Consider the following 23,704-nt stretch of genomic DNA (forward strand, 5'->3'; position numbering starts at 1 on the left):
ACGCGCTGCGACAAAATGCCTGTGACAAGTCGCATGCGACAGAAAAAGGTAAGAGATAGAAATGTCGGATAAAGTCGCAGTGTTGATCTGACTCAACGCTGCGACTTCATCTGACATTTCTATCTCTTACCTTAATTCTTGTCGCAGCACGTCGGATAGTAGCGAAAACGTCCATGTAGTCCTACCCTTAAAGGATACACTTATAAAAAACGACGTGAGTTGGACGAGCAGATCATACTGCTGTGACTTTGATTTCATCAAAATGTGTTCGATATAATTACAAATATACATAATATTATTAGAAATGTACATTTATTCTTTTGGATCACGCAACAGTTCCGATTTTCAAACTGTTTCTTCTAAAAATTGATAATGTTTCATATAAAGCAAGGCAAGGATTTGTTACGTGCATTTGTCCAGTGTATTTTCTCCTGTTGGGACTTTGTCAGAAGACAATGGCTATAGTGTTTATAAAACTGCTGAGAGGTAGAGTGTCAGTGGGGCAAAGTCTGTCAGAACTTGTCTCTTAATGATGCCACAGACAGCTTGTGCTTTCCTTCCCACATAATTGGATTGTAGCTCTGATTTCAACGGATTCTTCCAATTAGCTGGGAACACGGCAGCAGTCAGGTTACTGGATCCCTCTCTTTAACGGCCTCTGTGGACAGGTTTGTGGCAGACTTCATTCTGTGCTGACCTTGTTGTAAGGTGAACAGTGATGGACCCAACCTCAGGATTTTTCCACTTCCCAAGCATTCCTCACCTTTGTAGAACACTGCAAACTGGCACAGGAACAGGACACGTGAAATCATTGCTGTGCCATGTAAATCCATCATTATCTGAATAATAACTATATAACATACACCCGTAGTCTTGTACACATACACAATATTAGAATTCATTTGATGCCATTACTTTCATTAATGTATGCATTAGACCGATGAGTCTGTCCAGCAAGGTGTGTGAATAACTTAATGCTGTAATAAATAATCTTTAATTCTACTATTATAATTCACTAAAATTGTAGCAGCTGCAAAGAAAGCAGCAGAGAGAAGAGAGAAATTTTTCCCCTAACACCCAATCCAAAATAAAGTTTGGGGCACAATAGCATGTCTCTACTGGACTAAGCTCTAATCTTTACAATTCACTTCCAGAATAAGATTATTATTATACAATTATTAAAAATTATGAATTAACCTTACATTCACATTACTTTTTGGTTATTATCAGTGATCCCAGGTGGTATAAAGAACTGTAAGGTTGGGTAAAAAAGAATAAGCTGTAGTTGCCTAAACCGGGCAACTTCGGAAAACGAAGCACTGTGTGCGCTTTATCGCAGGCGACTTTTCATTATAGCGGACGGGAAGACACGCAAAGGCAGTTTGGGGAGATTGTCGCCCACAAGAAGAGGCGATTAGTCGCCAGGCAACTAAATCTCCCCGAATCTGCCAGTGTGTCACAACCCTAAAAAAGAAAAGAAGGAACCCGCCTTCTAAACATTGAAACCACGTGTTACTCATATAATGGCTCCTGTTTGTTATGGATAATCCTCACTGGATAATGTGGGAAAAACGTTTGTCCTGTATAAAGCTGTTTAGTAGCAGATTCATGGCTGGCACATTCCATAGTCACTTATTCAGCTGGATTGATAAAGAGAAGTACAACGTCACTACGTATTTCACTTGTGTTACCTGTCCAGGTGTCAGGGCTCTTATTGGCTTCACCAGCGTTGCCCATACACTGCCATCTTGGTTTAGTGTTAGGACACAGGGCACTGAAAGACATAAAATACCTTTAAGCATGGCTTTAGTAAAAAAAAGAAAAAGTAAACTGGAGATGTGTATGAAGCAATATCTGCACTTTGCTTTCACTCACTTATTTGTTCAAGTTACTAGAACGTAGGTTTCTTAACTTAAAAACACATTGGATCATCAATAAGATAAAACATACTCATTTGTTCATTAGTGATAAATATGTATTAATTAGATGGGACTTGTAGCTAATTCAGAGGGAACTGGATCATTTTCCTCTCTCATCACACTTTACAGTTGGCATTACATGACTTATTTCTTCTCTCTGTCCCTTTATTATATCAAGCTGCTAAACACCCTGTTGTTGTACAGAAACACATACATATATATAATATATTGTTTGAAGGATGTATGTCCCCAACTAATAGTTTGTACAACAGCCCTTTTGGAGTATGAACAGAATGGTTTTTGCAGAAATGTTCAATAAATCAGCCTGAAACACTACTTTTTTAAAATACATTCTTTCTATATTTCCAAGAGTATAATACACTGGCCCATTCTTGTTATACACACAATACAGTAAGACTTAATCTGGGCCCATTTAGGGTAAAAGTTAAGAATCTCTGGTATTTACCTTCAGTGATTATTTGGTATTATGTCATCTGCAGTTAAAATGACCAAGCACTCTCTGTTTAGGATTCGTTTTGGGGAATATGCAGCTCTAGAAGACTCTTAAAGGCAGATTTACTAAAGGGCGAAGGGACTAACGTTAGCGAAAATTTGCCAGCATGTCGTCATTTCGTTACTTCGCCGATTTACGCCTGGCGAAGTTGCACTCTGGCAAATGGACGTAACTAGGCAAATTCACTAAGATGCAGATTTTACTGAACTTTACCTCTTGCGCCAGACTTGCCTTTGCCACCTCAGACCAGGCCAAGTGCAATAGATAGAAGTAGATAGAAGTTCCTCAAAAAATAGTTGAACATTTTTCTAAGTCCCAAAAAACACTAGCGTCTTTTTACAGGGTGATAGGCTGCAAAAGATCATAATTTTTTTGTGGGGTACCCGGCTTCCCCCTACATTTCCTAACATATGGCACATAAACTATACACTGGGCTCATGTGTAGGGCAATATAACAACTCTGATTTATTTTATTACTGTTCCCTGGGCTTGTGTAGTGTAATGTAGTTACTGCAACATATACGTCCATTCAACTTTAACTTCCCGATGTATGCAAATTAGCCAACGCTAGAGTAACTTCACTTTGCTTGCCGCAGTAGCGCTAGCGCAACTTTGCCAGCGTTCGGCGCCCTGGACGCAATTTCGGATTTTAGTGAATTAGCGTTGTCCTGGCAAATCTATGACTGGCGAAGTGTTGCGATGTGAGCGAAGCCGTTGCTGGCGAATTTCCGGAAGTTAGTGAATTTGCCCCATAAAATCATCAGCTGGATGAAGGCTTTAGGGAAAACAAGTGATGTCTGAACACAGACTAAATGACAGTCTCATCCATTTCAGTTGCCCTATCATTATTATGACTCTGGCTGAGAGGAGTAATGATCCAGTGAGTATATAGTGCAGAGCCATTCATTAGTCTGGATAAACATAGGGAAGGTGAAGTAGGAAAAGCACAAGCTGAAGTACAGTTATATGATATATAGAAATATATATTTAAATTGAGCAAAAATTCCGGGATAAGGTATGATTTTGATAATTGTGGTCATGTCTGCTATATATTTGGTGCATGATGGGGGGTGATGAAAACCAATATAAAAGCGGTATGCTCTTTCTAGCAGAGCAAGGGTTAACTATCCTTTATCTTGCCAATGGCTATAGTAACTTTTGTGTAAGAGCAGAACAATGGCGCTATTGAAAGTGCTGAGCCTCAGACATGAATTGTGAGCTGGGCAACAAGATGTGACAGGCAGTGCATTTCTCAGGGATTAGAGGGAGCCGTGGGTGCGTTACATGAAGGCACGAGTCCAAATAGATGATACATGAACAGCACAAGCGCTGCTATAATCTCACAGAAGTGCCAGCCAAAGGTAACCACCAACATCAACCAGGCAATGTAAAATAAAGGCTTATTGGTCCAAATGTGGGCGCTTCCAATACAGAAGTGCATGTGTGAGACATATTCTTCTACACTCCAGCTCCCACTAGGGAATAACACAGGACAACTGTCCATCTGCTACTGAACTGCAACAATCTCCAGTCTGGGGATGTTGTTCAGAAACACTGTGGCCTCTGCTTATAGTTACTCCTCAAAAAAACAATTGCCACCTACACTGTGTACTTTTATTAAAATGATGTTTAAAGCACAACCATGTGTTGCAGACACCTACTCGGTAAGTCATATTATTAACAGTAGTTTGACTGGCTCTACTACAGTCCCACTGTGGGACTGTAGTAGAGAAACCCGAAACCGTAGGAAAGCCTCAATGAACTGAAGCCTGAAATGAACCTGCCTGTACCTGTAGGTAAGTGTGCTCAGGCCACAATCTGATATTCCCCGAGGGATCAGCAAACACATTAAACCAATATGATAACTGTTGATAGTTCAGTAAAGTTGAGCAGATGGCTATCTATAATGATATATATATAATTTTCCTTTCATTTTAAGAGGGGAAAGTTAAAAAAACAGCTCATAGCTGCACTGCTATGGGGATGTACATTCCCTAAATGCAAAAGTTCCATGATTCCAGGAAAAGAAGATTTTCCACACATGAAATCTTTGTTGCAGGACTTTTCCTTGATTCCAGGAATGCACAGAGCGAGGGTAAACACAATGTCATTGTCTGGATCCACACTGTGAAACCTGCACCCACTGACTGCTAAATAGAATCAGAGCAGCAGGATTTCCACTACTACTCCATAAGGGAACTATGGGGAGAACAATAAAATAAGGGATAATAGAATTCATGATGTCCAGCTCATAGCTATGAAACTCAATATTTGTTATCCTATGAGGAGGAAGTATAGAAAGAAGTTGAGGGAATGGAGGCATCAAAACAATGCCACAAGTTCACCAGTCTGAAGAGGCAGCCACACGTCCTCTATAAAGCTAGGGACCACACCAATACCCCCATTTCTGCCCCCTTTACATTTCCATCATATAATTAATACAGAACTACTAATCTTTGCTCAGAAAGAAACTGAACCCTGGAGAGACAAACTCCAAGAGCAAATCACACACACACAGCACAAACATCACAGCACCACAACCCTGTACACACACACACACACACACACACAGCTACTAAAGGAACACTCACTTACTCTCACTATTTATCAGCATACAATAGTCATACAAAGAGCACAGCAACTATGAACAGACAAAATACAACCACTCCCAAAACACACTCACAAGTACAACCTGACTCATGAGACACACTTATTCCCAAATAGATAACCTCAGTACTGAAATTGATTTATATGTGAACTGATCATTAGTCCTGCACTTATAGAGTACTGACCTCCAGCAAATATAAGAGCCCACTACTGATCCCCAGTACTTATACTGGAACACTATTGATCCGTAGTACTTATACTGGAACACTAATAATTCCGAGCACTTATACTGAAACACTATTGATCCGTAGTACTTATACTAGAACACTAGTAATTCCGAGTACTTATACTGAAACACTAGTGATCCAGAGTACTTTTACTGGAACACTAGTGATCCCCAGTACTTATACTGAAACACTAGTGATCCCCAGTACTTATACTGAAACACTACTGATCCCTAGTTCTTATACTGGAACACTAGTGATTCCGAGTACTTATACTGAAACACTATTGATCTGTAGTACTTATACTGGAACACTAGTAATTCCGAGTACTTATACTGAAACACTATTGATCCATAGTACTTATACTGAAACACTAGTGATCCCCAGTACTTATACTGGAACACTATTGATCCCTAGTACTTATACTGGTATGAGTGACTATATGTGTAAGGCGTCAGTAAGATTCAGGAATAGACAAGTGGTTTAGAAGTAATTGGCAGCTCTTATCAGTACAGTGTGGGAGATGTGAATCACAGTCAGGCAAGTGTCTAATTGAAACACTGGATATGTGCGTAGATCTCCCAAAATATGAATCAAGCAAGCCATAATTTCCCTGTAATATATTATTATGACTGAGATGTTACAGCACATCCAAAATGTTCTGATCTGCTGCACAAAATTTGCTGCAAACTTTATACTATAGATTCTTAGTTACTTTTCTGCCCCCTCACTTCTATAGAATAAACTCTTTTCTTCCTTTACATTGCTTCCTCTTTAATGAATACTCACAACACATTTTCTTTCTGCTTCCTAAAGGAATAAACTGGAAATGAACAACACAGTATCATTTTTATCTGAAAGTGCCTCATTCCAACCTATGGGTCTAAGAAATGCACAAGATAAGATTGGATTATTTCACAAGATCAGCCCTCCTTCACACATCTTATTTTAGCAAATACTATTGCACAAAAATGATTATTATATTTAATGCACTGGTGCAATTTACATCATATTCAACAGATAAGGCCAATCTTGCTGATCCAGTGAATTGATTTCAGACTATATTATAGTGATTATTGTCAGGTTTCCATTAAGTGTTATGGAAGTGTTAAGTGTTAAATACCCTGTGCTGATAAAGATCAAGAGATTCATAAGAGAAAAGATTTTTTTTTATAGATTTTTAATGCTTTTTGATAAGACCCTAATATAATTGGAATTCTCATGCAGCAAATGACTTGCCTCCCCCAACTACTCCCAGTTTTTTTTTTAGGGGGGGGGGGCACTGAAACTCACCAAACTAAAAACCTGCCAAAAGTGCTGAGTGTTCTGCCTGCAGCAGTAGGAGCTGATTCTCTTCATGAACATACTTGTGCGTAACACAAATCTACAACTGTTGTACATGTTCTCTGTCATCCAGTTGCACCCAGCATTCAGCCACTTCATTCATTTCTACAGCTTCATGATCCTTTATGTCAAACCAAGTTAAAACTGTATATACATAGATTTATGTGACATACTTTCTGGTTAATACTCTCCCTTCCCTTTCTTGTACTGTACAACTAAACCTTACACTGGACTCCACAAACCCTAAAAACAGAAGGTGCTACTGGTTTGCTGCATGGACCCTATGAACACACTCAGTGAATTGGTTTACTTGCACAGGGATATGGTTTGCAATAATTATAGTAATATAATATATATTAATATTATAATATAACTAAGCAGGTAAGACACACTTTTTCTAAAGTACATAACCTAGGAGTACACCTTTCCCATCAATATTTCAGGGTTTATATGGATTATTTGAGGCCTAATCAATATAAATGAAACTATTCAGGCGCAAATCGTATCGTAGTGCTAATCAATTGGCATTATGCTTGTTGGAGTTCATTTATTAACATGGGTGCTTACCTACACCATTGTCCACCTGGATGTTTGTTTTCATTTTCTAACTTGTAATAGTCTGTTCATAGATAACTGTAGTTTGTCTGTCCATTTCTTTTCTCTGCCCCGATGGCTCAGACTATTAATACAATGTAAGACAAGGCAGCTGATTATCAGACCTGTCTTTACTAGGGAATTAAGACTTTTGCAACATTGTTTAAAAAGTAACAAGCATGAGTTAAAAGGGTTGTTCTCCTTCCAAACACTTTTTTCAGTTGAGTTGTTTTCAGATTGTTCATCATAAACAAATACTTTTTTTCAATTGCTTTCCATCTTTTATTTTTTACAGTTTCCTCAGAATTTAAGTTTAAAGTGTAATGTTCCTGTCTCTGGTGTTTGAGTCTGGCAGCTCAGTAATTCAGGCACAGACTCTGAACTGTTTTTGGCTACATTAGCTGATACATTTCTCAGCAGCATCTCTGGAGTATTAGCAACTATTGTATGAATTACAACAGCTGCCTTTAATGAAACTCAGGGATTCTGTTTAGCAGGGACAAAGATAAGAAATGTATCAACTAAATGTATCGAACAGTTAAAGAGTCGGCGACCCCCCCTCCCAGAGCTGCTTTAGAAAGTTGAAAACTTTACACTTCAGTATTAGAAAAACAATCACAAATAGAAAGTAATTGAAAAAAGTTGTTATTTCTGGTGAACTATCTAAAACCAACTGACCTGGAAAAAGTGTTTGAAGGTGAACAACCCCTTTAAGCAAATGCCGCTTTCAATAGCAATTGTTTTAACGTTAATCTTATTGGTGAAGATACATATAAGATAGCTCCCAGTATTAAATAGTAACTCTTAATATAGGCAGGCTCAGCCCCACCACACATTTTATATTCCCTCTCTATCCTATACACCCCAGTGTTACAGTTTTAAGTGCCCAAATTCCAGAACCCACCAGCACACCCTGGCCTCTCCAGCATAAGTTGGCCCGGTGCACAGTCAGAAGGGATCGGCAACCCCAATTGTAGTAAGCGTAATAAAAGAAGAACTGGTGCTCAGAGCTCTGAGTGCCAGTTCATCTTTTATTACAGTTTTAAGTGTCCACTCTGACTTGTTTTTTTCTTTTTAATGAGATGGTACCAGGAATATATTTAAGTTGTCCTTTGTACTGTGGCTGACACAAAAGATGTTGGGAATGAATGGGCTGAAAAGCATGCATCTTAGCCCACCACCTTTACCAGGTAAAAATATATTTAATAGGGAAATGGGATCATACACATACACACACATATTTATGTGACCAAATGCTTGCACTCTAAACCAGTCTTGACCTGTATCTCCTTTGAAGTTGTAATCCACATACACACAGACACACACCTCTAGGGTAACATAGAGCATCATATATTGAGCAGATATAGCCCTTGAAACATATTGCATCAGCATCAGACAAATTTCCAGGGCTGTCTCAATGCTCACCCAGCGCCATCTGGTGTTGAAATCTAAAATGACATTCCATCATCTGGTTCTTCACTAACTCAGCTGGTGGATCTTCACAGAGCCAATGCATGCGGTCGGTGCGTAACAAGTCTCTGTAAAGAGCAGGATGATCTGTAGTTGGCGCCTTTAAAATACATTAGTAATTACAGTATTAGCTAAAGTACACTTTGCATACTGGCAACAGTTAAAACAATCAAACTGTCTTTATGCACCACATTACTGTGTCAAATACAGGTATGGGACCTGTGACCTACAATGCTCGGGACCCTGGGTTTTCTGGATAAGGGATCTTTCTGTAATTTGAATCTCCATACCTTAAATCTACTAAAACTACTAAAAATAATTAAAATATTGATTCATATTAAACATTAATTAAACCCAATAGCTTTGTTTTGCCTCTAGTAGGATTAATTATATCTTAGTTGTGATCAAGTACACAGTACTGTTTTATAATTCCTTTTTCCTGTTTTATAATTCCTTTTTCCTGTTTTATAATTCCTTTTTCCTGTTTTATAAAAAGTTAGTGTAATATCAAATGTCTGGAAAACTTTAGATTTCATCAAAGCTGTAATTGCCGGGTGTATATATGTCCTCTTTACATAGAGAGTTGGAGATATTTGCTATTTTTATGTCCCTTTACTATACCTGCAAGCTTGTATAGGCCGATTTTCCCTCTGAGCTACTCACTATTATATTTCTGCCATTAACTATCAATAGGAAGATGGTGAAAGCTTACTGGCTTCATTCCCTCTTGCATCAGGGAAATTATACTATAATTTGAGGCAATAATTGCTGCAAATGTATATTCTCACTTAAGCATTGTGTAAATAGTTCAGCAGTATATATTTAAAGAAAAATAATTATTACCGCAACAGAAAGTAATTAGGGGTAATTTCAGAGAATTAGATAGGTGATCCTTCTTAGGAAGAAGGTTAAAGCAGAAGTGTGGAGATTGTGAGAAAACTAAAAGCTCAGTAGATAAGTAGTTCAGAATCCATTTAATATAATCGCTCCCAGACAGAAAATATATGGTATCTGAAACAGATGCTACAATCAGAACTAGAATAAGCGACAAGTGCAGGGAAAGGCTGGTGTCTCATTGCAGCAAAGTTAGAGGGATAGTTAGGAAGATAACATGCCCACAGTATGTTACAGGCATAAAGGTATCCCTTAGGGAAAAAGAACAATAATAAAGGGTAAATGGGGACTGCAAATGGACACTAGACAATTACCATAAAGGCTGTTGTGTGACATTATCATTACATGCCATCTCATAAATACAGACTGTAATGTATAGGGGTCATTTAAAGACAGAATGAATGCCAAAGCAATAGAATCTAGGGCCCTGGATAAACAAGCTGCAGAAACATTTGGAGTTGCTCCGGCACCAACAAAGGCAAAGGTAAGAGCAGCCAGGTTACACTGATTATTAGAGACTGAAAGGAACAGTGGTGAGCAAATTTATGTGTGATCTATTATATGAAATGGGGACTAGGAGCTTATCTGAAATGGGCAACAGGAGCTATCAGGATAAGGAGGTGCATTGTGCCAAAAATCTACAGAAACCATTGAAACATTAAAAACCTAATGCTGCCATGAGTTTCCCACAAACATGCTAGGATAGTAAAAAAGCAATAGTTGTTATGACAGTGTGTGACAAATATAAAATCAGAGTACAGCCATAAAAAAAAAAAAAGACATCCACCTGAAAAAAGTCCCCCTTGTCTTAAAGGAGAGCTAAGGAAAGAGTCTAAGAATGAGTCTGAAAAAACGACACATTGTGATTTGGGTTTCTTTACTAGCCCAACACAATCGGTTAGTTAGCAGTGACAATTGGTCCCTCCTCATATTCTTTTCAAAACCTTAATTGTATATTCCCTAAAACCATGGATCTCCAGCTCTGATTTAAAGATCATCCAGCTTACTCACTGACCTAGCAAACATTAATACCCAGAGTGATTTTAACTTTCCTTCTCCTTTAAGAGCAATCACCGAAGCCTTATCACTTTCATTTGCAGAACTACCGTATGTTTCCTAATCTGTTAATCTGCAGGGGGGGGGGGATGAAACATGCATTCCAGAAAGCATGCGAGAAATAGGGATATAATTAAACGTTATTGGAAGCAAAACCAGCCTATTGGGTTTATTAAATTTCTATATGTTTTTTTATTAGTCTTAAAGTATGAAGATTTAAATTACAGAAAGATCCATTATCCGGAAAGCCTCAGGTCCAGAGCATTCTGAATAACAGGTCCCATACCTGTATTAGGTAGAACATACAAACGACTTGTATAAATGTGTCTAGTCAGGGCCCCAGAGCTTCAAGACAGTCCTGCTAGCCTCTGAGCGCGATTTATGCACACAATAAGAAATTTGCCATCTCCTGTTTTTTTTTGTTTTGTTTGTTTGAATGACACCTGCGTTTACTGGCCTTTCGCAGATTTATTTGGCATCACTAATAATTGCCTTGTTTTAAAAAGGATTTCATTTTCAGTATACTTACAACATATACGTTGCCTGTGGTCACATCTTTATCCACCACAAACCAAGCTTCTCTCTGACCTCCTATTCTTGCTCTCTGTCCCAGCGTGAATAGAAACCAACCTTACATGGGATGAAAACGACATCGTAACAGTTATCAGACCATTCAAAATAACCAAAACTGTTTTAATGTGACAAATGGCTTTTCTGCTATAGCAAAAAAATGTACTACAGATGCTGAATGGCACAAGTCATAAAGAAAACCCTAATTAATATAACACACTTGCACCACAGAGCACCTTCATAGCAAAGAAAAAACGCATGTTTCAGCAAAGAGTATGAAGTACTGCTAGTTCTACAGTTACCTCAGACACAAACAAAGAATACAGATGAATGCTTTGTTAGGCAGCAAGATTGTATTTCATAGCAGGAATCCAGGTACCATGTAATTTACTGATGAATGAATTCCCTGGGAATAGTATGGTTCCTGATGGCTGTTATTTGAAACGTACTTTTTTGTGAAATTACCTGACACACTTTTACAAATACTTCCTGGGTCTGCAATTGCACTCTTTCTCTCTCTTCTATGTATTTCTATGTTATATTTTATGTACATTACATCGTTTCCTTATTGTCTGGAATTCAATTGTAGTTTAAGATTGAGTTGTGAAAAAAATGTGCTTAATATGTTCCAGGATGGGGAGAGAAAGCAAACAAACATATATGTGCATGGATTTATTTTCCGTTACTGATGTCTTTTTAAAATAATCTCATTTTATTTTTAACAAGTTCAAGTAGTGTCATGTTCTGCTATGAAGAAGCAGCTCAGAGATGAATAATTTGTTTTGTTTTTGCTTACCTTGCACTCTTACACCCATATATTTGAATATAACATCCATATTTTATATTTATTTACTATTCCCAGCACAATGCAACACATTTACTTGTTTTGCATTGTTTTATCTTTTCTTTATGCACAGACTGAGTAATCATACTTCATCTTTTCTTTGTCTTCTCTCATTACACAAAGGCAGATGCCAAACAAGTAGCTTAGTGCAAATTGGCCATTTGAATGTGTTGCTAAACCAACTGGAAAATGGTGCCAGCTTTAAGGGCTGGGACGCACTGGGCGATTTGGGGAGATTTAGTCGCCTGGCGACTAATCGCCGTGACTTTCCGCGACCAATCTTCCCCTAATGCCTTCCCTCGCTCTGCCACTGGCTTAAATGAAAAATCGCCTGCGCTAATCACACGCAGCGATTCGTTTTCCGATGTCGCCCGAAGTTTCCTTGTGAGGCGACTTCGGTAAACGAATCACTGTGTGTGATTAGCGCCGGCGACTTTTCATTTTATCCAGGCGCAGAGCGAGGGGAGGCATTCGGGGAAAAAAGTTGCGGCGATTAGTCACCAGGTGACTAAATCTCCCCAAATCGCCCAGTGTGTCCCAGCCCTTAAGGGGAACTATATCGATAATGAAATTTAATATAAGCTTCATCTCATGGAAATAAGAAACTTTCTAAATGTGATTAAAATAAAAATTCTGACTTTTTCCTGAAACAATCAATCAAGTTACTCTAAACACAGGAAATGTTGGTAGAATAAAACCTTGGTTTGTGTGCTTTTATTTAACTTTTTTCTCTCTTTCCACTTATCTTTAATAATTAATTTTTTCCCTATTCCTTTTGTCCCATCAACTGCTCTTTAATTTTCATCTCAGACAGGCCTGAGGCTAATGTTTGTCTGGGCTATTTGTTTGTCTGTATGATCGGGGAGGGACTTTGTGACTGGTTTAGCTTACAGTATATGTGGATTGGTGGTATGTAAAATTGGATGAGGAGAAAGGTTGTGGATAAAGCAGAGCCTAGGGTTTACATTTTTACAGCTTTTAAAGGGGTTGTTCACCTTTGAGATAACTTTTAGTATGATGTAGAGAGTGGTATTCTGCGATAATTTGCAATTGGTTTTCATTTTTTACTATTTGTTTATTTAGCTTTTTATTCAGCAGCTCTTCAATTTGCATTTTAACCAATCTGGTAACTAGGATCCAAATTACTCTAGCAACCATGCATTTATTTGAATATGAATAGGAGAGGCCTGAATAGAAATATGAGCAATAAAAAGTAACAATAACAATACATTTTTTAGAAGGGAGTCAGCGACGCCCATTTGAAAGTTGCAAAGAGTCCGAAGAAAAAGGCAAATAACTATAGAACTATAAAAAAATAAATAATGAAAGCCCAATTGAAAGGTTGGCCATCCTAAATCATAATTAAATTTACTGTAAAGGTGAACCATCCCTTTAAAAGCTGTGAAAGAAACAACTTATTGGGCAACATAGAAGACAATAGAATATGTAACTTGAAAAAATACCACAAAAAGATAAAACTGTGAACAAATGGTTTCTAACCTTTATGTCTTCCCATGATTTTTCCATCCTCTGTAGATACAAAGTTTCCAGGCTGGGCTTCTAAATACTTAAACAGAAGAAAGATTAAGTTGAGGTGACGTGCAAAGATTTTATTGACATATAATCTAAGCAAAACTAACCTCAAGAATGAAGTTTTCAAAATTCCGTTCACCAATGAAGCATATCCCCATGCTCTGGAGAATAGAAAAGGGATTATAAATATCTGCACTTGCAATATGATATCAAACTGAATTAACAGAAAGAAAGACAATCTGGCTAAACTCTTGTAAATTGATGCAATATATGTATCCTCAAAGTGACCAAATAAAGCCCACATAAGTAACCCCACATAAAGCCAGAATCTTTTAGAACATACCACTAGACCTTTCACCACACAGGTTGATAATTGCTGGCATGATTAAGTTACTATCCTTTTTAAAAGAATATTATCCTTAAAACCCTAGAATAATTTGATGTTGCTGGATTTAACTGTATTCAGCCCTTTATCAATTCCTGCTCTTTCTTGTTCAAGGAGAAAATGGGCATCAAATAATGGGCTGCAAATAATGAAATCATTTTGTAGCCACATAGAAAACTATAAGGGGTAGATTTATCAAGGGTCGAATTGAAAATTCAAATTCTAATTTTAAATTTTTTTTAAGGCCAAAACTGTCAAATTTGACTAGGGAATTATCCAAATTCGATTCGAGCTGGCCCTTTAAGAACTCAAATTTGACTCAAATTTTGCCACCTAAAACCTGCCGAATTGCTGTTTAAGTCAATGGAAGACATCCCGGGATCAATTTGGAGTTGTTTGCAGCCTTCCTGACATTCAAGGTTTTTTCGGGGAAAAATACTTGAATCGAGTTATTAAAATTCGAATCAAATTCAATTCAAATTTGATTCGAGTTTTCGGGACGATCCTATTCACCCGAGTTTAACAAATTCAAATTTATTAATAAGTTTCGATTGGTCAAATTTCAAGTCCATGGGAGTTTTTAAATGCTTCTAAATGTAATGTAATATAAGCAGCGCAGATTCTAATGAATGCCCCGCCTGAGGCGGCTCCTGCAATGCGGCCCCCCCTCGCCGGTTTACCTGTCATTAGGGGAGGCAGGAACACTAATGCAGAGAGCGCAATTGCGCTCTCTCGCAAATTGTAAAGCCGAATTTCTGGTTTAAAACCAGAAATTCGGCTCTAAAGGTACCAGAAGTGGCTTTTTGCCTCCCCTGGAAACCTCTCTGGCATTGCCGCCAGTGCTTATCACCTATAGTAACCGATCACATGTAGCAATTTATTGGGCAAATGTTTAAAAATAAACATCTCATCAATTGAGTTACTGCACCAGGGCAAACATTGTGTCTTTTATTGCATATGGCTGCATCTTCAAAATTAAAACAGTAGAAACCTTAATATGTGTGTTTTTAATGTTATCTGCTCTCTGTGATAACCAGTTCTCTTTTTGTGCCCCAGTCATTTTAAGATTGTGGGCGTCTAATTTCTGTTTGATCTGTTCTCCGTGAACACTAAAAACTTTACTGGTATAATTTGCCAGCCTGGCCAGGTCATACCAAGGGTACATTCCTAATGATCATTACAATTCCTTTCAGGATTTCTAGTATTTTCTAGTAAATTTACATTTCACAGGATATCAAGGAAAAAAAACTCCATCAAAAAGTCAAGCCACAATGCCTTCACAGCCTCATGCTGAGGTTAAACAGAATAAATATAATGTTTTATATTTTCAATACAAATGATGGTAACACTGCAGTAGCTCATACCAAAGATATTTGCACTCATTGTAGCCGATAAAGCTGTCATGTTTTACCTTTTAGGGCTAGTCCACACTAGGACATTCGGGGAGATTTTGTCGCCTGGCGACTAATCGCCTCGTCTTTTGAGTGACTATCTCCCCAAACTGCCTCAACGTTTTTCCCCATAGGCTAGAATGAAAGTCGCCTGCGCTAATGCACACGCGGCAACGCGTTTTCAATAGTCGCCCAAAGTTGCCTCACAGAAAACACAGAATATAGAAAACGCATCGCCGCGTGTGCATTAGCGCAGGTGACTTTTCATTCTAGCCTATGGGGAAAAACACTGAGGCAGTTCGAGGAGATAGTCGCTCAAAAGACGAGGCGAATAGTCGCCAGGCGACAAAATCTCCCAGAATCTCCTCGTGTGGCCTTACCCTTAATAAGACAAACCTGAGCATGCAACAAGATTTTAGAAAGTGTCATATGGCTACAAAAAGCCATGGAATGACCAAGGTGGTTTCTATTAACCTTTATTATTGTTTTTTCTTGTTAAATCATAAGTTGTACTTTTGTAAAGAAAAAATGTAAGAGCAATAGGCCAGAATTTCAGGTTAGGTTATTAATGGCCTTAAGCTTTTATACAGGTCGTGAGTGTCTTAGGTGGGTGCTGCATACTTTTGGTTTTCACCAAGCCTCAGCAGACCAGAATATCTCAAGAATTTATGCCTGCCTCTTTTCTCTTGAGAACATGATGAAATCCAGCTTCTGCTGCAATCTTTTTAACAAAGTCTTTTGTTAGCTCTCCAAGTGGAAACATGGTTTTCCTTAATGCATACTGGGAAATCTGGCTGAGGAAGAAAGTCTGATCTTTAATTTGGTCAGCAGCTTGAAGAAGCTTAGCATCTGTAAAACATAAAATATTACATGTCTATTAGGAAACCAAGAAGAGAGACAGGATATGCTAGGCCAGGGTTTGATAAAACATTTTCCCCAATTATAAGTAGGTTACAGCTTCAAAAATCTGCTTTTTACATTCTTAACCTTCTAGGCAATTAAAAATGTTTACTAATAAAAAAAAAAAAATATTTTGCGGTATAGTACACTAAAACTTGGATGGTGGGGTTCAGATTATAAGTGTCAAAGTAAAGATGCAGGTTTCATTAAATGAAATTAAACTGTCTGCCATATGCATCAGTCAACTGAGCACAGAGGAATAGAATCATGGGATTCATTATTCATATATTAAGTCCCTGGTATTTCCCGAATATCCAACAACATGCCTTAAGTCTTTTTAATGTAAATGTAAAAAAATCCAATAGGATTGTTTTACCATGTACACAGATTTCTATTAGCTCAGTGAAGTTAAAGGATTTCGTAATATTTTTTGAGGTAGTACCAGCTCATGTCTAACCCTCTCAGTCTAAATTGCATCTCTTGCACTGGTTTCATCAAGTGTCTGGTGATAAACCAGTGCAACAGAAACACTTTTTTTATGCTGCCAGGTTCTCCTCTATATGGAAAAGTGACAACAGTATCTTTAAAATGTCCATAAAACAGAAAGAGAAGTGGGACATAGCACTAGAAAAATATACAATTTATCTGCATTACAGCCAATATGCATTTACTAATTTATGAAAATGTATTGTTCCGACCATCCAACCTACCATGTCTGATTTCAAATCTGTTCCTAAAAAGACTTTGAGGATTCTTAGTATACTTCTGCTGGAAAACGTCTTCATCTTCTAGTGATGTTCTTGCATAATGGCCTGTGGCAATAGCATCAGCACCTAGGATATATGTTAAAATTATGGCAATGTATTTTCATGGTTTTAGCCAAGAAACATCCCAAATACTGATTTATACAGCAATAATGATTATCCCTTCGTACACATCTTTAATAAGAAATAAGATAGAAGAAATAAAATAGAAATCCAACTTTTTAAACCCCATATTTGTGAATACTATTAGAATATGCCATTTGATACTAAACACAGCCAAATACAATCAAAACTCTATTTTATATTTCTGCATTTTGCCCCCTTTTTGGTGGTCCTGCCCTGTCAGTGGGTGTTTTAGTGAAATTACTGAGCAGGGCCATTTTAATAAATGGGAACATGGACAGTGACCCAGGGCCCACCAGGACAGGGGACCTACATCACATCACCATTAAGCACGGACTGCTTTACAGAAAAGTAATGTTTTCACTTTGAATATGAAATACAGGACAGAAAAAGAGCACTGCAAAAGTATGCAAAGACCATTTCCTGATGTTATTCACTGTGCACCCTTCTATGTTAATTATACATGGCTGATGTGCAAGTTAATCAAATGCAAACTGTACTTATTTGCAAAATACTTACCTAGAATATCTATAGCATAACTAAGAAAATGATTAAACTTGATATGTTTGTTGCATAGTATGTCAGGATTGGGAGTTCTTCCTTTCTCATATTCATTCAAGAAGTAACTGAAAAACAAGTGAAATCAAATAAACATGATTCAATTCTTTTATAAGCTAAAAATATATTACAGAAGATATATTATTCAGAAACCTGCTATCCAGAGAGTTCTGAATTACTGGAAGGACCAATAGATGTTTTAATCAAATAATTAAAACTTTTAAAGCATATTTTCTTTTTCTTTGTAATAATAAAACTGTACCTTGTAATTGATCCTAACTACGATAAAATGAATCACATTAGAGGAGAAACAATCATATTGGGTTTAATTCATTTTTAAACAATTTTTAGCAGACTTAAGATTTTGAGGTCCAAATTGCAGTAAGAACCCTTATCTGGAAAACCCTAGGTCCTGAGCATTCTGGATAACAGGTCCCATACCTGTACTGAACATTCCCCGTTTAAAGGAAAACTATACCCCCAAAATGAATACTTAAGCAACAGATAGTTTATATCAAATTGAATTACATATTAAAGAATCTTACCAAACTGGAATATATATTTACATAAAGATTGCCCTTTTACATCTCTTGCCTTGAACCACCATTTCGTGACTCTATCTGTGCTGCCTCAGAGATCACCTGACCAGAAATACTACAACACTAAGGGGCAGATTCACTAAGCTCGAGTGAAGGATTCGAATGAAAAATACTTCGAATTTCAAAGTATTTTTTTGGTACTTCGACCATCGAATTGGTTAAATTCGTTCGAATTCGAACGAAATCGAACGAATCGAAGTAAAAATCGTTCGACTATTCGACCATTCGATAGTCGAAGTACTTTCCCTTTAAAAAAAACTTCGACCCCCTACTTCGGCAGGTAAAACCTACCGAAGTCAATGTTAGCCTATGGGGAAGGTCCCCATAGGTTTGCTAACCTTTTTTTGATCGAAGGATTTTCCTTCGATCGTTGGATTAAAATCCTTCGAATCGTTCGATTCGAAGGATTTAATCGTTCGATCGAACGAAAAATCCTTCGATCGATCGATCGAAGGATTAGCGCTAAATCCTTCGACTTCGATATTCGAAGTCGAAGGATTTCAATTCGAGGGTCGAATTTCGAAGTATTTTTAACTTCGAAATTCGACCCTTAATGAATCTGCCCCTAACTGTAACAGGAAGAAGTGAGGAAGCAAAAGGCAGAACTCTGTCTGTTAATTGGCTCATGTGACCTTACATGTGGTTTGTATGTGTGCAAAGTGAATCTTACGATCTCAGGGGGCGGCCCTTATTTTTTAAAATGGCAATTTTCTATTTATGATTACCCAATGGCACATACTACTAAAAAAGTATATTATTATGATAATGGTTCATTTACATGAAGCAGGGTTTTACACATGAGCTGTTTTACTCAGTATCTTTTAATAGAGACCTACATTGTTTGGGGGGTATAGTTTTCGTTTAAATACCTATCCTTGTGTTTGATTATGCTTTACAAACTTGTGTTTTATTTTGTGATTTCATAGCAATAAAACTAAGTCAATAAAATCAATTTCGCACTCAATAGACCCATGGCATCTTATATTATAAAAACTTTACGACTTCTTTACATGGCAGTACAAGGTAAGACTTAGCTTCTATTTTTGACAAATGTAAGAGTGTCTCCCTGAGAGTAACTGATGTATAATCTATCCATTTCTCGGTTAGGAATAGCTGGTTCTAAAAAGATTACCTATGCTACCCCTCAGCAATAATGTGCACTAAGGATTCAGGTGCAGGGGAATAGGCATTTGCCTCTTGCCATGTTTCTACTCAGTGGTTCTTTTTTTTTTACCAACTGGAAATAACTAATGACAGGACCTTGTTATGTGTGCACTAACTAGTAATTACTATCTATTTAGTATTAAATGTGCACAAAACACCATTTCTATAAGAATTTGGTTTCTATTTTGTTTTTGGCATGGTTCCAAAAACCAGAGAAACTTGTGAGACATTTTAGGTCCAGTTATATTCAGTATCCTTCAGCGGGCATAGTGGCAGGAAGTCATTTTCCTTATTTGTATTAAGGACATGTTTTGAAATAGTTGGACTGCCTAACAGACAACTCAAAGGCTCAAATGTGCTGCACATAAGATATCCCCTAGAAATGATCTCCCTTGTTTTATTCAGCTAGAAGAGCTTTAGAATAACTTTTTTAATTTCATAACATAATACAACAATTTATCAATCTGTATATTTATTTGACAATAAATGTTCCCACTCCCCTAATGAGCAGAGGACATGACTTATTGCTCTAATGAGCAGAGGACATAACTTATCACTATATAAATCAAAACAAAAAAAAAAATGAAAAAAAGGTGTATTTTTTAAGACCTTTAAGATACCTGAAGACCTCATGCCAATATTCCTTAACATATGACACTTGGTGAAAGGGAATATCAAGCTTCTTACAAACTCGGTATGCATCCTCACAGTCTCTTTCCGCAGTGCAGACACCGTGTTCATCCACAACATCCCAGTTATTCATAAACACGCCGGTAACTTCATAACCTGCAACAGATTGCAATGAACTCAGCACTGGTTTGCACGGCCATCTTCATGTTCAAACAAAATTGAAGGAAAACTATACCTTCTGAATGAATACTTAACCATTATATCATAAGTGACCTATGGAAGAATCTTACCAAACAATCTCCCCGATTTGCCTTCCCGCCGGCAATAATGAAAAATCGCCAGCGGTATGGCACTCGCGGCTCTTCGTTTTCCGACGTCCCGGGAAGTTGCCTCACGAGGAAACTTCGAGCGACTTCAGGAAATGAAGCGCTGCGAGTGCCATACCGCTCACGATTTTTCATTATAGCCGGTGGAAGGCAGATTGGAGAGATTGTAGCCTAGAAGAAGAGACGATTAGTCGCCAGGGCTTGGTATGTGTGCCTTAGTTTGTGTGTAAACGTATGAGCCAGGAGGTGGCCTTTACTACTAGAAAATACACTTTTATAAAAATGGTTTATTTAGATGAAGCACTGTTTTAGTTATGGGCTGGTTAATGCAAAATATTTTCAGAGACCTGCAATGTTTAGGATATAGTTTTCCTTTAAAGAAATGTGATTCGTTGGCTAAAGCAGGTCAGTTTTTATAGAGTATATCCCATTTACACCCATGGCTTTATTTTGCACTCAAACGTCCTACAGATTTGTAGAACTTGAGTTTTAAATATAAACTACCATTCTGAAATACACTTGATTATAACAATTATTTTTGGAATAAACCCTAGGCTACTTGAAATACAGCCCAAAAAACAGCATCACTAACCATCCAGCAAGGCCCTCACTGTCTAGAGGTGCAGCACACTTGATAAGAGTAGGCCCCCAGTAGACTGTAGCCTACACTGGAAAGGAATTAGATGGAGGACTGGGTCAGTGAAACCCAAAAGTGAAGCTGCTCATGCAAACAGTATCTAGTAAAACAGGGTTACTAGTAAGTAACTTTAGTAAGGTATAGACAGCAGATGTCTCAGGCAGTTTGCATCTTGTCTAAATTTTTACTTTTTGTGATTTGTTTTAACACTTTTATTCTGCAGCTGTCTTGGTATAAACAGTTATCTGGTTGCTATAAGTTAATTAAGGAACAGTTTTGAAATAAAAATGTTGATAATTTTGATGAATAGAGCCAGAAAAGAAATACACAATATCCAAAAAGCAATACCAATAAAATAGAAGCCTCACAGTCCACTGGTTTCATCTGCAGGATTGAATGTGCCACAGTAGGAGGGTTAATAATTAAAACTACATGCAGGCCTGGATTCGTGGAAAGGCCACCAAGGCCCGGGCCTAGGGCAGCAGGATTTTAGGGGGCGGCATGAAGCCAGAGCTGGGCAACACTGGGCAGGCGCCCTAGGCAAGCCAGCCAGTCATTGTGCCTGCTTAGCGTGCACATGCACGAACCTGCGCTCGTGTGCGCGAATATACACTTGCGTGCGCATGCGCAAATCTGTGCTCGTGTGCACATGCGCGAAATGGAGTTTGCGCGCATGCGCAGAAGCGGAAAAGATACGCTAATAAGCAGAGAGTTGGGCAGAGAAGGGAACCAGACTTGGGGTACTCGACAGAGGAGGAACGTGCCTGGCACCCTTCCAGCTTTGCACCCTAGGCACGTGCCTACTCTGCCTACCCCTAGTTCCAGCCCTGCATGAAGCCCAACTACACCCGCATTGGGTCGGAAGCTCTGGGGCTGATTATGAGATACAATCGTTTTTAAAATTTACCCGTGTGCCAATCCCCAGGGCTCTAGACCTGATGATGAAAAGTTGTGCATGTGCACGAATGAAGGGGAGGGGACAGGGGTGACAAACGAAAGCAGGCCTAGGGGTGCCCACTATGTAAATCCGGCCCTGACTACATGCAAAATAAACAATGAAACCAACAGAAATCTTGCTTAGAATTGGTGCATGTATAACTAGAAGTTAGTGTAAAGGTAAACTTTCCCATTAAAGGAGTGGTTCTATCTCCCCGAACTGCCTCAGCGTTTTTCCCCATAGGTTGCAATGAAAAGTCGCCTGCGCTAATGCACACTCGGCGATGGGTTTTCAATAGTCGCCCAAAGTTGCCTCAGTGACATATGGGGAAAAACGCTGAGGCAGTTCGGGTCGATAGTCGCTCAAAAGACGAGGCGATTAGTCGCCAATCGACAAAATCTCCCCGAATCTCCTCGTGTGGCCTTACCCTTAGAAGTATTTGTCAGTGACCACCAATTTGAAAGCTGGAAAGCTTTCCAGCTTTCAAATTGGGGGTCACTGACCCCATATAACAATGCTCTTCAAGGCTACAAATTTATTGTTATTGCTACTTTTATTACTCATCTATCTATTCAGACCCTCTCCTGTTCATATTCCAGTCTCTTCTTCATATCAATGCATGGTTGCTAGGGGACTTTGGTCCCTTGCAACCAGATTGCTGAACCCATAATGGAGAGCTGCTGAATAAAAAGTGAAATAACTCAAAAAACTAAAATGAAAAACAATTGTATATTGTCTCAGAATATCACTCTCTACATCTTACTAAAAGTTAACTCAAAGGTGAACAACCTATTAAATAAATGACAGGCACAGAGTCGTATTATGGGGCCAGGACGTTACACAGTGTATAGGAATGACACATATTGGGATTCTTTTAGCCACTTGTGGGTCTGTGTCTATCTCACCTCTTCTCCGGAGCAGCAGGGCGGCCACTGAGCTGTCCACGCCGCCAGACATAGCGCACACCACCCGCCGCGCCGCCTGCATTTCGTCCTGTACAGAAAGGGCAATGTGACAGGCAGCACCGGAAAGCGCAAGTCTAACAAGGGCTCGGCTGCAACTCGCGGCTGGGTGAAAAGGTTCTTACTAGGAAAGTGTAAAGGAGCGAGGCTGAAACCGCTATGCTGTTCCCCAAATGCAAATAAAAGTTGGCAATAAGCAGCAGAGAAATGAGGAATTACTGGCAGTGGGAGATGAAATGATTCCCATGATAAAAGTGTGTTCTTTATACGTCATATACTTACCTCAGTCACAACTATCACCTCTGGAAAAGCAGTGTTTGTAAGAAAAACTTCAAGCTGCATATGGCCACAAAACAAAGAGCACTGGCATGTTCTGTTACTATGGTGGTTAACTGAAGCTGTTGCTTAAAGAAAACAATATAATTAACATAATTCCATTTTTTCATAGGCAGTGGGTTTCAGTAGTGAGATATATATGTAACTGTGTGGAATGAAAGGGAGGAAATTCAGTACTGTGTATAGGTTTAGAGGAAGCTTTTTAGAGTACTCCAGATTTTTCTAGAAAGGAAAGTCAGGTAATAGTCAGTAAGAAACCCAGTGGCCCATGTCTACATCAGCTTATTAGACGTCAGAGAGATACACCAGGAGGAGATTGGAGGTGGCTAGAACTCAGCAGTGATGTCCAGCCTGACTGGGTGCAGCAAGTGTCAGATGTGGATGTTTAATGAGGAAGCCTAACTAGCAACAGACAGAGCATTT

At 38.4% G+C, this 23,704-nt stretch overlaps 1 protein-coding gene across 2 annotated transcripts; it reads right to left on the minus strand.

The window, feature by feature from the left end:
- Window positions 1-295: 295 nt before the first annotated feature.
- Window positions 296-23,522, minus strand: trmu.L (tRNA mitochondrial 2-thiouridylase L homeolog). 2 transcript variants are annotated; one of them, XM_018252621.2, is made up of 12 exons: window positions 23,228-23,522; window positions 22,889-22,976; window positions 20,074-20,239; window positions 17,652-17,758; window positions 16,956-17,078; window positions 16,022-16,194; window positions 13,677-13,730; window positions 13,537-13,603; window positions 11,152-11,252; window positions 8,628-8,772; window positions 1,692-1,774; window positions 296-782 (listed from the first exon to the last, which is right to left on the minus strand). In XM_018252621.2, the coding sequence occupies exons 1-12, from the start codon at window positions 23,285-23,287 to the stop codon at window positions 627-629; spliced, it is 1,323 nt and encodes a 440-aa protein (XP_018108110.1). In that variant the 5' UTR covers window positions 23,288-23,522; the 3' UTR covers window positions 296-626. The 2 variants fall into 2 exon arrangements, with proteins under 2 accessions (XP_018108110.1, XP_018108111.1); XM_018252622.2 differs by lacking the exon at window positions 22,889-22,976 and having other exon boundaries at window positions 23,228-23,365.
- Window positions 23,523-23,704: the final 182 nt, after the last annotated feature.

Source organism: Xenopus laevis, chromosome 3L (genome assembly GCF_017654675.1).
Source record: "Xenopus laevis strain J_2021 chromosome 3L, Xenopus_laevis_v10.1, whole genome shotgun sequence".
NCBI lineage: Eukaryota > Metazoa > Chordata > Amphibia > Anura > Pipidae > Xenopus > Xenopus laevis.

Coding starts and splice junctions, on each gene's coding strand:
- trmu.L (XM_018252621.2), bottom strand. CDS start 23,287: ATGCAGCTTGAAGTTTTTCTTACAAACACTGCTTTTCCAGAGGTGATA. Junction 17,079..17,651: donor TTATGCTATAGATATTCTAG/GTAAGTATTTTG, acceptor CATATATCCTAG/GTGCTGATGCTATTGCCACA. Junction 1,775..8,627: donor TCAACACCAGATGGCGCTGG/GTGAGCATTGAG, acceptor TATGTCTTTCAG/TGCCCTGTGTCCTAACACTA.